The sequence below is a fragment of the Scyliorhinus canicula genome, chromosome 9, assembly GCF_902713615.1.
Source record: "Scyliorhinus canicula chromosome 9, sScyCan1.1, whole genome shotgun sequence".
Classification (NCBI taxonomy): Eukaryota; Metazoa; Chordata; class Chondrichthyes; order Carcharhiniformes; family Scyliorhinidae; genus Scyliorhinus; species Scyliorhinus canicula.
Window position 1 is genome coordinate 21,408,429 of NC_052154.1, and position 12,163 is coordinate 21,420,591.

The window sequence follows — 12,163 nt, forward strand, 5'->3', positions numbered from 1 at the left end:
CTCGTTAGAGTTTCGAAGATAGAGGGGCTATCCTGTGGAAAATTACTAAATTATTATAGAAAGTGACAGGGTCAATGTGGTTAGGATGCTTCCCCGGGTTGATGAGTTTATAAGCAAGGGACAGAGCCTTAGAATAAGCGATAGGCCATTTCAGATCAAGGCAGGGAGAGGTTTCTTCCTCAGTAGATGGAGAAGCTCAATCGCTGAGACTGTTCGAGGCAGAAATTGATGAATTTCTGGATACTAATGACATCAACGGATATGGGATAAACGACACAGAGGTTGATGGTCAGTCATGATCTGATTGAATGGTGGAACAGGTTCGACGGGCCAAATGGCCTACTCCTGCTCCTATACTGATTTTGGTCATTTCTTTTTTTTTTTAAATAATTTTTATTCAAATTTTCGCAAAATATCAATAACGAAAAATATCAAGAAAAGCAAGAACAAACCACCCCATGTATACAAAAAAGAACAGTAAATTAACGGCTGTCATTAGCAATGAACAAATATACACGTCCCTTCAGCCCAAAACACAGAAAATGCCCCCCCCTCCCCACTCCCCCCACCCCCTCCCCCCAACTCCCCCTCCTCCCCCCACTCCCCCTCCCCCTACTCCCTCTCCCCCCCACTCCCCCTCCACCCCCCCACTCCCCCTCCTCTCCCCCCACTCCCCCCACCCCCACCCCTCCCCCTGGGTTGCTGCTGCTGCTGGCCTTTTTCTACCGTTCTGCCAGGAAATCTAGGAATGGTTGCCACCTCTTGAAGAACCCCTGCACTGACCCCTTGAGGGCAAATTTCACCCTCTCCAATTTAATAAACCCCGCTATATCGTTGATCCAGGCCTCCACGCTTGGGGGGTCTAGCATCCTTCCACTGAAGAAGAATCCTCCGCCGGGCTACTGGGGACACAAAGGCCAGAATGCCGGCCTCTTCCGCCTCCTGCACTCCCGGCTCCTCTGCAACTCCAAATATTGCGAGCCCCAGCCCGGTTTGACCCTGGATCCTACCACGCTCGACATCGTCCTTGCTATGCCCTTCCAAAATTCCCCCAGCGCTGGGCATGCCCAGAACATATGGGCATGGTTTGCTGGGCTCCCTGAGCACCTAATACACCTGTCCTCGTTCCCAAAAAAACGGCTCATCCTTGTCCCGGTCATGTGAGCCCTATGCAGCACCTTAACTCTATGAGGCTAAGCCTCGCACAAGAAGAGGAGGAGTTCACCCTTCCTAGGGCGACCACCCAAGTCCCCTCCTCAATCTCCTCACCCAGCTCTTCCTCCCATTTACCCTTCAGATCCTCCACCGAGGCCTTGTCTACCTCCTGCATCACTTGGTACGTTGCCGAGATCCTCCCCTCTCCAACCCACACCCCCGAGAGTACACTGTCCTGGACCCCACGCAGCGGCAACAGAGGGAACTCTGCCACCTGCCGTCTGACAAACGCCCTTACCTGCATGTGCCTAAAGGTGTTCCCCGGAGGGAGCCCGAACGTCCCTTCCAGCTCACCCAGGCTCGCAAACTTCCCGTCCACGAACAGGTCCCTCAACCTCCTAACACCTGCCCTGTGCCAACTCAGGAACCCGCCATCAATTCTCCCCGGGACAAACCGGTGGTTCCTCCGTATCGGGGATCCCATCGGGGCCCCCACCTCCCCCCTGTGCCGTCTCCATTGCCCCCAAATTTTGAGGGTAGCCGCCACCACCGGGCTCGTGATATACCTTGTTGGAGGGAGCGGCAGCGGCGCCGTTACCAGCGCCTCCAGGCTCGTGCCCACACAGGACGCCATCTCCATCCTCTTCCATGCTGCCCCTTACCCGTCCATCACCCACTTACACACTATCGCTGCGTTGGCAGCCCAATAATACCCACAGAGATTGGGCAGCACCAGCTCCCCCTATCCCTGCCCCGCTCCAGAAACACCCTTCTCACCCTCGGGGTCCCGTGCGCCCACACAAATCCCATAATGCTCCTGTTAACCCGCCTGAAAAAGGCCTTCGGGATAAGGATGGGGAGGCACTGGAACAGGAACCGAAATCTGGGGAGCACTGTCATCTTGACTGATTGCACCTTATCCGCCAGAGACAGCGGCTGCATATCCCACCTCTTAAACTCCACCTCCATTTGCTCCACCAGCCTCGTGAGGTTAAGCTTATGCAAGGCCCCCCAGCTCCTGGCCACCTGGACCCCTAAGTACCTGAAGCTTCTTCTCCGCCCTTTTTAGTGGGAACCTACCGATCCCCCCCTCTTGGTCCCCCGGGTGTACAACGAACAGCTCGCTCTTCCCCAAGTTGAGCTTGTATCCTGAGAAATCCCCAAATTCCCTAAGAATCCTCATCACCTCCGGCATTGCCCCACCGGGTCCGCCACATACAGCAATAGGTCATCCGCGTAAAGCGACACTCAGTGTTCCTCCCCACCTCGCACCAGCCCCCTCCAGTTCCGCGACTCCCTTAACGCCATGGCCAGGGGTTCAATTGCCAGCGCAAAAAGCAGGGGGGACAAGGGACACCTCTGCCTCGTCCCTCGGCATAACCGGCAATACTCCGACCTCCTCCTATTCGTGGCCACGCTCGCCATCGGGGCCTCATATAACAGCCTCACCCACCTGACAAACCCCTCCCCAAACCCGAACCTCTCTAACACCTCCCACAAGTACCCCCACTCAACCCTATCAAAGGCCTTCTCCGCGTCCAACGCCACCACTATCTCCACCTCCCCTTCCACCGCCGGCATCATTATAACATTCAAGAGCCTCCGTATGTTAGTTTTCAGCTGCCTCCCCTTCACGAATCCCGTTTGATCCTCGTGGATAACCTGCGGCACACAGTCCTCTATCCTCATGGCTAAGATCTTTGCCAACAGCTAGGCGTCTACATTTAAGAGCGAGATCGGCCTGTATGGCCGACACTGCAGGGGATCCTTTTCCCGCTTAAGCATCATCGTCGGAGGCAGAGCCCCCCCTTCCCTTGCCTCGTTGAAGGTCCTAACCAACAGGGGGCCCAACAGGTCTGCATACATCTTATAGAATTCGACCGGGAACCCATCCGGCCCCGGCGCCTTCCCCGACTGCATGCTCCCTCTCCCTTTGACCAGCTCCTCCAGCTCAACCGGCGCCCCCAGTCCCTCCACCTGTCCCTCCTCCACCCTCGGGAATCTCAGCCGGTCCAAAAAGCGCACCATCCCCCCCCCCCCCCCCCCCCCCCCCCCCCCCCTCCTCTGCTGGGGGTTCGGACCGATACAGTTCCTCATAAAATTCCCTGAAGACCCCATTAATGTCTACCCCCTTTCGCACCACATTCCCTCCCCTATCCTTAACTCCACCAATCTCCCTGGCCGTATCCCTCTTAGGTTGCTGGTGCGCCAGCATCCTGCTCGCCTTCTCCCCACATTCATACACCACTCCCTGTGCCTTCCTCCACTGAGCTTCCGCCTTTCTGATGGTCAACAAGTCGAACTCAGCCTGGAGAGTACGCCGCTCCCTCAGCAATCCCTCCTCCGGTGCCTCCACGTATCTCCTGTCCACCCTCACCGTCTCCCCCCACCAGTCTCTCCCTCTCTCTCTGCTCTCTCCTCTCCCTGTGGGCTCGAATGGAGATCAACTCCCCCCTAGCCTTCAGCGCCTCCCAGACCGTCCTCACTCGGACATCCCCATTGTCATTGGCCTCCAGATACCTCTTGATACATCCTCGAACCCGCCCGCCCACCTCCTCGTCCGCCAGCAGCCCCACCTCCAAGCGCCAAAGCGGGCGCTGGACCCTCACCTCCCCCAGCTCGAGGTCCACCCAGTGCGGGGTATGGTCAGAAATGGCGATCGCCGAATACTCAGCATCCTCCACCCTCGCAATCAACGCCCTACTCATAACAAAAAAATCAATCCGGGAATAGGCCTTATGCACATGGGAGAAGTAGGAAAATTCCCTGGCCCTCGGCCTTGCAAACCTCCATGGATCCACCCCTCCCATCTGGTCCATAATCCCCCGCAACACCTAAGCCGTCGCTGGCCTCCTCCCCGTCCTGGACCTGGATCGATCCAGTGCCGGGTCCAGCACCGTATTGAAATCCCCCCCCATTATCAGGACCCCCCCTGCCTCCAAATCTGGAATCCGGCCCAACAAGCGCCGCATGAAACCCGCATCATCCCAACTCGTGGCGTATACGTTGACCAGCACCACCCACTCCCCCTGCAGCTTACCGCTCACCATCACATACCTCCCGCCACTGTCCGCCACCACATTTAACGCCTCGAACGACACCCTCTTCCCCACCAGGATTGCCACCCCCGATTTTCTGCATCCAGCCCCGAATGAAACACCTGGCCTACCCATCCCTTCCTCAATCTAACCTGATTTGCCACCTTCAGGTGCATCTCCTGAAGCATGGCCACATCCACCTTCAGCCCCTTCAGGTGCGCAAACACGCGGGCCCGTTTGACCGGCCCATTCAGTCCCCTCTCATTCCAGGTTATCAGCCAGATCAGGGTGCTACCGGACCCCTCCCCCACCGACTAGCCATTACCCATCCTCAGCCCGCCACATGCCCGCGCCCCTCGCTCAGCCCATTCCCCACGGCGGCAGACCCCCATCCCGCCCCCTCCACATACTCCAGCTCCTTCTCGGCCATTCCAGCAGCAACCCGGTACCCCCCCCCCCCCCCCCCCCCCCCACCCCCACCCCACCCAGCTAGGACCACCCCTAGCTGCGTTGCTCCCCCCATTGTACTCCCGCAAGTCAGCTGACTCCTGCTGACCCTGGCTACTCCCGCCACTCCTTCGACCCCTCCCAACGTGGGGCTTCCCCTCCTCCCCAGTGTCCACCAGCAGGCTTTCCTCCTCCCCCTCCCGCTCTCAAGCGGGAAAAAGCCCGCGCTTCCCAGCTCCGGTCCCGCCCCCTTCAACCCATAGCGCGGGAAAAAGCCCGCGCTTTCCACCTGCCCGACCCCACCTCCCGAATATTGCCAATATTCGATGGGCCCCCTCCAGCTCCAGGGGCCCCTGAAAGGACCCAGCTCCCATCAGCGAATTTAACATGGTGGCCACATAGGCCCCCATGTCAGACTCCTTCAGCCCTTCAGGAAGGCCCAGGATCCGCAGATTGTTCCGCCTCGACCTATCAAACCTCTCCTGCCATTTTTTATGGAGCGCCTCGTGCATCTCCACCTTCACCACGAGGCCTAAGGTCTCGTCCTCTCTTTCGGAGGCCTTTTGCCGGATCTCTCGAATCGCCACCCCCTTGGCCGTCTGGGTCTCCATCAGCTTATCAATTGAAGCCTTCAACGGCTCCAGCAGCTCTGCTTTAAGCTCCCTGAAGCAGCGCTGGAGAGTCTCCTGCTGCTCCTGCGTCCACTGCTTCCATGCCTCCTGGTCTCCGCCCGACGCTATCTTGTGCTTCTTCTCTCGCTTCTGCTTTGGCACTGCAACCACTTTCTTACTCGCCCCACTCCTGGTCCAGGCCATATACTGCCGGGGAAATGTTACTGGCTCCTTCCCACGTCGGGAACCGTCGAAAAAGTACCGCTGGGGGCCCGAAAAAGAGCCCAAAAGTCCATTCCTGGCGGGAGCTGCCGAACGTGCGACTTAGCTCCGCATAGCCGCAACCGGAACCGATTTTGGTAATTTTATGGACATTAATTTATTCTTTTATGGGATGCTAGCATCATTGACAAGGCCAACATTGGTTATCCATCCCCGAGCACCTTTGAACTGAGTACCTTGCTCAGTCATTTCACAGGACAGTTGAGTCAACCATATTGCTGTGGGTCTGTAATTACATGGAGGCCAGACTAGGTAAGGTTGATAGATTTCCTTCCCTAAAAAGGACCTTAGTGAAGCAGATGGAGCTTTTTTTAAAACAACAATTGACATGGTTACCATGAGGGAGAATAGCTTCCAATTCCAGATTTTATTGTTTGAATTTAAGGGCGGATTCTCCGTTTGAGAGACTAAGTGCTGATGGCGGGACTGAAACGTGAGAGTTCTACATTGACGAAAGCGGTGACATCCTGGAGCGATTCAGAACACCCGAATGGATTAGCACAGGCGCCTCGTGAAACTAGCGCAATTCCAACAAACGCTGGCGTGTGATTCGCCGGGGCCAGGAGCGGCACTGGCGAGCCCGACCAGCAGCAGCTGCAGAAAGGGACTCCACTCTATGTTCTATGATCCATAGGGCAGCTTGGTAGCATAGTGGTTAGCATTGTGGCATCACAGTGCCAGGATCCCAGGTTCGATTCCCTGCTGGGTCACTGAGTCTGCACGTTCCCCCCGTGTCTGCGTGGGTTTCCTCCGGGTGCACCGGTTTCCTCCCACAGTCCAAAGATGTGCAGGTTCGGTGAATTCGCCATGCTAAATTGCCCTTAGTGTCCAAAAAGGTTAGGAGGGGTTATTGGGTTAAGGGGATAGGGTTGAAGTGAGAGCTTAAGTGGGTTGGTGCAGACTCGATGGGCCGAATGGCCTCCTTCTGCATTTTATGTTCTTTGTTCCATGTTCCACTCCCCACACCCCACTGTCCCAGCCAAAAAGATGGCACTTGTTGCGCTGGAGCCTCCCCTCCCCCCCCCCCCCCCCCCACCCCGCCATCCTGTTGATGGGTCAGCTGGGGCCAGAGGGTACCCAGTGTGATTGCCTGGGGAGGCACCCATACGACCCATGGCACTATGTTCACAGTGGGCAGTAAGTGGCATGCGCAGCAACATGGCTGCCTTGCAGGCTGCAAAAATGGTGGTCCGTGTGCATTCACCCCGACCCCATGGCCCACATCCTGGCCGCCCCCCTGTCCTGACCAAAGCACCCTGGCCAGCGGCACAAATGTCAGCACACTATAGCAATGCTGGACACTTTTCATACCCCTTCCCACTCTCCCTCAACAGCCACGGCACCTGTTTTCCGATGTTAAAAACCACAAGTGAACCTTACAGTCGATGATTCCTCATGGCAGGGGGTTCTGGAAAATTGTCGGGTCGGGCCATGCCATGCCAACAGCGTCGACTGTACAATTTGCAAGTCCACGTCAGTGTGCGGCGTAGAACATTTTCACGCCACTGTCAACGCACCAGAGCATGGCATTCTGTACGGTGCCTGGCACCGGCATCGATTTCCGTCTGACAAGCGATTTTCCGCCCAATCGTGCTTCGCAATTCCGGCATCGCTGGATGGACAATCCCGCCATAAATTCCCCCAGGCTATCCAATAGCATCTGCTGGGCATTATCCTGAGTCGCTGGATGACTACTCCAGTGACATGACCACTCCAACATCATCCCCCCCTCGCCCAACAAAATCAAATTATGGGACGTAATCATAAGAGAAAGATAATCACTATCCATATCAGAAACCATATCAGTGGGCACCTTTTGCAAGTTTCTGAGCACAGGGAATGCAGTGTTAGCCAAGGTGCCTGAATCTTGATTTGAAATGAAATGAAAATCGCTTATTGTCACAAGCAGGCTTCAAATGAAGTAACTGTGTAAAGCCCCTAGTCGCCACTTTCTGGTGCTTGTTTGGGGAGGCTGGTACGGGAATTGAACCGTGCTGCTTGCCTGCCATGGTCTGCTTTCAAAGCCAGCGATTTAGCCCTGTGCTAAACCAGCCCCTTAAACATTTGAACATTAGACAGAAAGCCCGTAGCGTAACAGTAATATTTCAAATAATGGAGAGCATCAGGGGAACATACGTTTGATAATTTAAAACTTAATTCTGTACAGCTGGGAACTGTTTTGAAATTCCTTTGGCCATCGTACATTTTAAACCTACCCATGGGTAAATATTCCCTCATCGACTGTAAACCAGATTTTAAAAAAGTGCCTCCAATAGGTTCAATTATTCCTTCAAGTCAGTGTTCTTAACAATATTGTAAAACAAGATAAAACATTATGCGGGGACCCAGTGTACCAGTCTAGCAATACCATCTACATGAGCCTGCAGTGCAGGTTAGAAAGCTGCAAAGTGATAAATCAGCAATGCTGTAGTAATTTGGAAATGCAGTGTGAAACTCATTAAAGGTCCAAAAATCAAAACAATGACCTCTATATTTTCTTTTCTTTTCTTTTGAAAGATAAAGGTTAGCCAGTACGGTCGGTTTAACTGAAACAAAAGCACAGGTCATGACCGGGAAAAACTGCTGCCAATTCCTTTCGATTAGCAGAAAGTTACCACGGTCGGCATGATTCATCGGACTGCAGCTGGGGGGGGGGGGGGGGGGGGGGGGGGGGGCAGGATGCGATTCGGCCCATCGTGCTTGTGTTGGCGGGCTAGCTGAAAAAAGCCAAGTTTCGAACCAACCTCACCCACACGCAAACCCGCTCCCAGAAAATTCAACATTCCGTTCATCGGTATTTTGGTTGAAAAAAATAAAACCCAAATACTGGATACTCCAGCACAGTAGCATAGTGGGTGAGCACAGTTGCTTCACAGTTCCAGGGTCCCGGGTTCGATTCCCGGCTGGGTCACTGTCTGTGCGGAGTCTGCGCGTTCTCCCCGTGTCTTTCCTCCGTCTGCTCCGGTTTCCTCCCGCAAGCCCAAAGATGTGTGGGGTTAGGTGGATCGGCCATGCTAAATTGCCCTTAGTGCCCAAAAAATGTCAAGTGGCGTTTACTGGGTTAGGGGGATAGGGTAGATAATTAGGGTGCTCTTTGTAAGGGCCAGTGCAGACTCGATGGGCCAAATGGCCTCCTTCTGCGCTGTAAATTCTGTGATTCTATACTGATTTTAAAAAACTGTGAAAATTTCCCCACCCACCACCTACTGTTCACATTCGGGCGAGGGAAAGCATCCCACAATCAGCAAGCACGCACTCACTCACCTTGCCGTCCGAGTCACTCTCCTCAACCAGTTGGTACTTCTTCCGAGAGAAAAGTTTCCTGAAGAACTTGGCAATTGCTGTTTGCTTCCTGGTAATATTATTATTCATCTTCTTCTTTTCCTCTCCTGGCGGATGTTTTGTTTCGTTTTCGTGGACGGCGGCGGAGTTTTATTTTCTTCTAAAGTCAGAGATTTGTTGTCCCTCAGCGAATAGAAGCGGGAGACTCGGGTGAGATGTGCGCTTTAAACAAAGCAGCCGAGGGGAGCGGCTGTGACCATTGGGCCCGCCCTTCCACACCTGTCCCCGCACCACACTAAAGCCACACCACCACCCCCCCCCCCCCCCCCCCCCCGGCTCTCGCATTAGGCAAAGTGACAATTCTGCATTCGGCTCATTGCCACGTAACCTGTCTTTATGTTGAGCAATTGACCACGCCTTTATTTTCTTACTTCTTTCATCAACCAAAATCTGACAATTAAAGTTGTCTCTGGGGTTGCCCGGGGTAAACGCCACCTCTGAACATGCTGGCCACCTCTGAACATGCTGGCAGCGCTAATTTCTAAATTGCCTTCTTTCACCGTCCACTCACCCCCATCTACATTGGCTCCCAGTTCAGCAATGTTTAGATTTCCAATCCTTGTGTTCAGACCCTTGCATTATGTACTCTTCCCCTAGCGCCCTCCTGCCCTAATGTCTGCAATCCCTTCGATCGTGTGCACACCCACCTCCCTATAGCCCCCCTCACAGTAACTTCATTGCAGTTTTAATGTCAGCTTACTTGTGACAATAAAGATTATTTTTAAAAATGTAATTAATTATTACAAGCTGGTTGAATGATTGCATATCCAGCATTGCCGGGTACGTGAGACTCCAGATCACCCCGAACGTATGCGGTCCACAGCCTGTCATAGTATGACCGTCTGGTGCTCATTCTCCGTGATATTGTTGGCCGGGAAGAAATAACGCATCCGTTCAGCGGATTGATTCCAGTCTTCAACACCAGTGTCAAATGCATGTAACCAGCCCGAGGCATGATGAATCAAAGATATCCAAACCTGGGTCCAGAAAATCAAGGACGTGCCTCAGCTGAGCAGGTCGCAGCATCAATAGCAAACCAATTTACTCCTGATCGCCAGTTTAATAAGGACATGGGGAGTCCACACCGAGTAAAATAGGAAACAAAGTTTTATTTACACAAGCGATATGTACACTCCCCGGTAGATCCCTATGCATACTATCCAACCTTTTATACACAGGTTAATTGAGATGCCCCCCCCCCCCCCCCCCCCCCCGGAGCAGGGGCGCTCGTACTCCGCAAAGAACATGGGAAAGACAAGCATTCCCACCCCGGAGGTAGATGGCGGGATGCTACAGAGATCACACTGGCATTGAGGAGCCAGACGATGGAGAGATTTGGAAACGAAAGGGTGAGAATTTTCAAATCAAGATGCCACAAAACTGGGAGCTAAAGCAGATTATCAAGCACAGCATGACATTTGATCAGCACTTGCTCTGAGCTAGGTATGGGCAGGCAAGGTTTGGATGAGCTCAAGTTTATGGAGGGTGGAAAATTGGAGGCTAGCCAGGAGAGCATTGGAACGGTTCGGGTTAGAAGTAACAAAGACCTGATTGAGAAATGACAGCGCAGTTGATCTGACACAGGATCAGGGGCGGGCGGCATTCTGATGTTGAGATGTAGGCTTTTTTTGGAGCAGGTAGACGGTTGGACACTCGGCTCTGGGCCAAATAGTAAGTCAAGGTGGCAGACAGCCTGTTTTAGCTTCAGGAAAGCAGCCAGGGAGTGGGACAGAGCCGATGGCTGGGGAACCATAACCGGGACGAAGAAACGCACCCTTGCGCCAAAGCCAACAAATAACATCCGGAGGAGTAGGAGAAAATATATTTCAGTGCCATTGTGACATACAACCATACGAATTAGGAGCAGGAGTAGGCCATACGGCTCCTCGAGCCTGCACTGCCATTCAATAAGATCACGGCTGTTGTAATTGTAACCTCAATCTCACATTCCGGCCTACCCCTGATAACCTTTCACCCCCTTCCTACAAAAGGCAGTGTCTTGACATAATGAGAAATACGCATTGTGCAAAGCTGATCGATTAAGACTTTTTTCCCCGGCTATTCTTGTGGTGTCCCATCGCCTCTTCTCCCTAGGTACATAGAAAGTTAATCTTTAAAATCCATATAGTGTGATAGACTGCAGATAACAATTATATTTTAAAAATGTTCTAGCTATTTCCTGGAGAATAAAAGTACCTTTCTCCTGTATATCCGAGGGACTGATTTTTCCATTGGGCGGAATTGTGATGATATGGAAAGAGCATAGAGGGTCGTTTCCATAGTTTCTATGAATCAATGCGTTATATCGAGTAATGTGTAGAATCTAAAAGCTCCTGAAAAGCTGAGGCCCTGGGAATATTCCTAAACAAGACACGAGTTCAGAGTTTGAAAAGGGTTGGCTGGACTTCATGTCAAAACTTTAAAAAAATGATTCATGGGATGTGTGTGTCATTGAGAAGGCTGCCATTTATTGTCCATTTCTAATTGCTCTTGAACATGTGGTGGTGAATCATCTTCTTGAATCGCTGCAATCTGCCGATTGTACCCACCGTGCTGATAGGTCGGAGGTTCCAGGATTTTAACCTGGTAACAATAAAGGAACAGTGATGTAGTTCCAAGCCAGGATTGTGTGTGACTCAGAAGGGAACTTGGCAGAACCTGCTACCCTTATCCTTCTAAGGTGGATTTAAGAGGTTCTGTCAACAAAGTTTTGATGGGTTGCTGCAAAGCAACTTGTAAACGGTACACGCTGCACCCATGGTGTGCTTGTGGGAGAGAGAGGAAATGTTTAAGGTGGTAGTTAGGATGCCAGTTAAGCAAGCTATTTTGTCCTCGAAGGTACTTAGGTTTTTGAGCCTTATTGGAGTATTCTATCATACTTTTGACTTGTGCTTCATTGATGGTAGCCCAGCTTTGGGGAGTCTGGAGGTGGGTAGAAGCTTGGTGAGCTCCCCTGAGGAACTCCTGCAGTATTGTCCTGGGACTAAAATGATTGGCCTTTAGCAGTTACAGTCAAAGAACAAAGAACAATACAGCACAGGAACAGGCTCTTCGGCGCTCCAAGCCTGTACTGGTCATGATACCAACCTTGGCCAAAACCCTCAGCACTTCCTAGTGCTGTATCCCTCTATACCCATCCTATTTCTATTTCTCAAGATGACTTTTGAAAACCAGCGCGTTCCAGGCACTCACCACCCGCTGTGTAAAAAAACCTGCCTCGTAAATTTCCTCTAAACTTTGCCCCATGGACCTTAAACCTATGCCCCCTAGTGACTGACCTCTCCACCC

General features: G+C 52.7%; 1 protein-coding gene across 2 annotated transcripts in view; it reads right to left on the reverse strand.

Annotated features, from left to right (window-relative positions):
* The window catches only part of LOC119971145 (calcium-transporting ATPase type 2C member 2-like), a 138,242-nt gene extending 129,151 nt beyond the window's left edge, over positions 1-9,091 (reverse strand). For both annotated transcript variants that reach the window (XM_038806318.1, XM_038806317.1), the window contains exon 1: positions 8,798-9,091. In XM_038806318.1, coding sequence (XP_038662246.1) covers positions 8,798-8,905 — 108 coding nt within the window. In that variant the 5' untranslated portion in view covers positions 8,906-9,091. The remainder of the gene's footprint in view (positions 1-8,797) is intronic.
* Between the last annotated feature and the right edge of the window lie 3,072 nt (positions 9,092-12,163).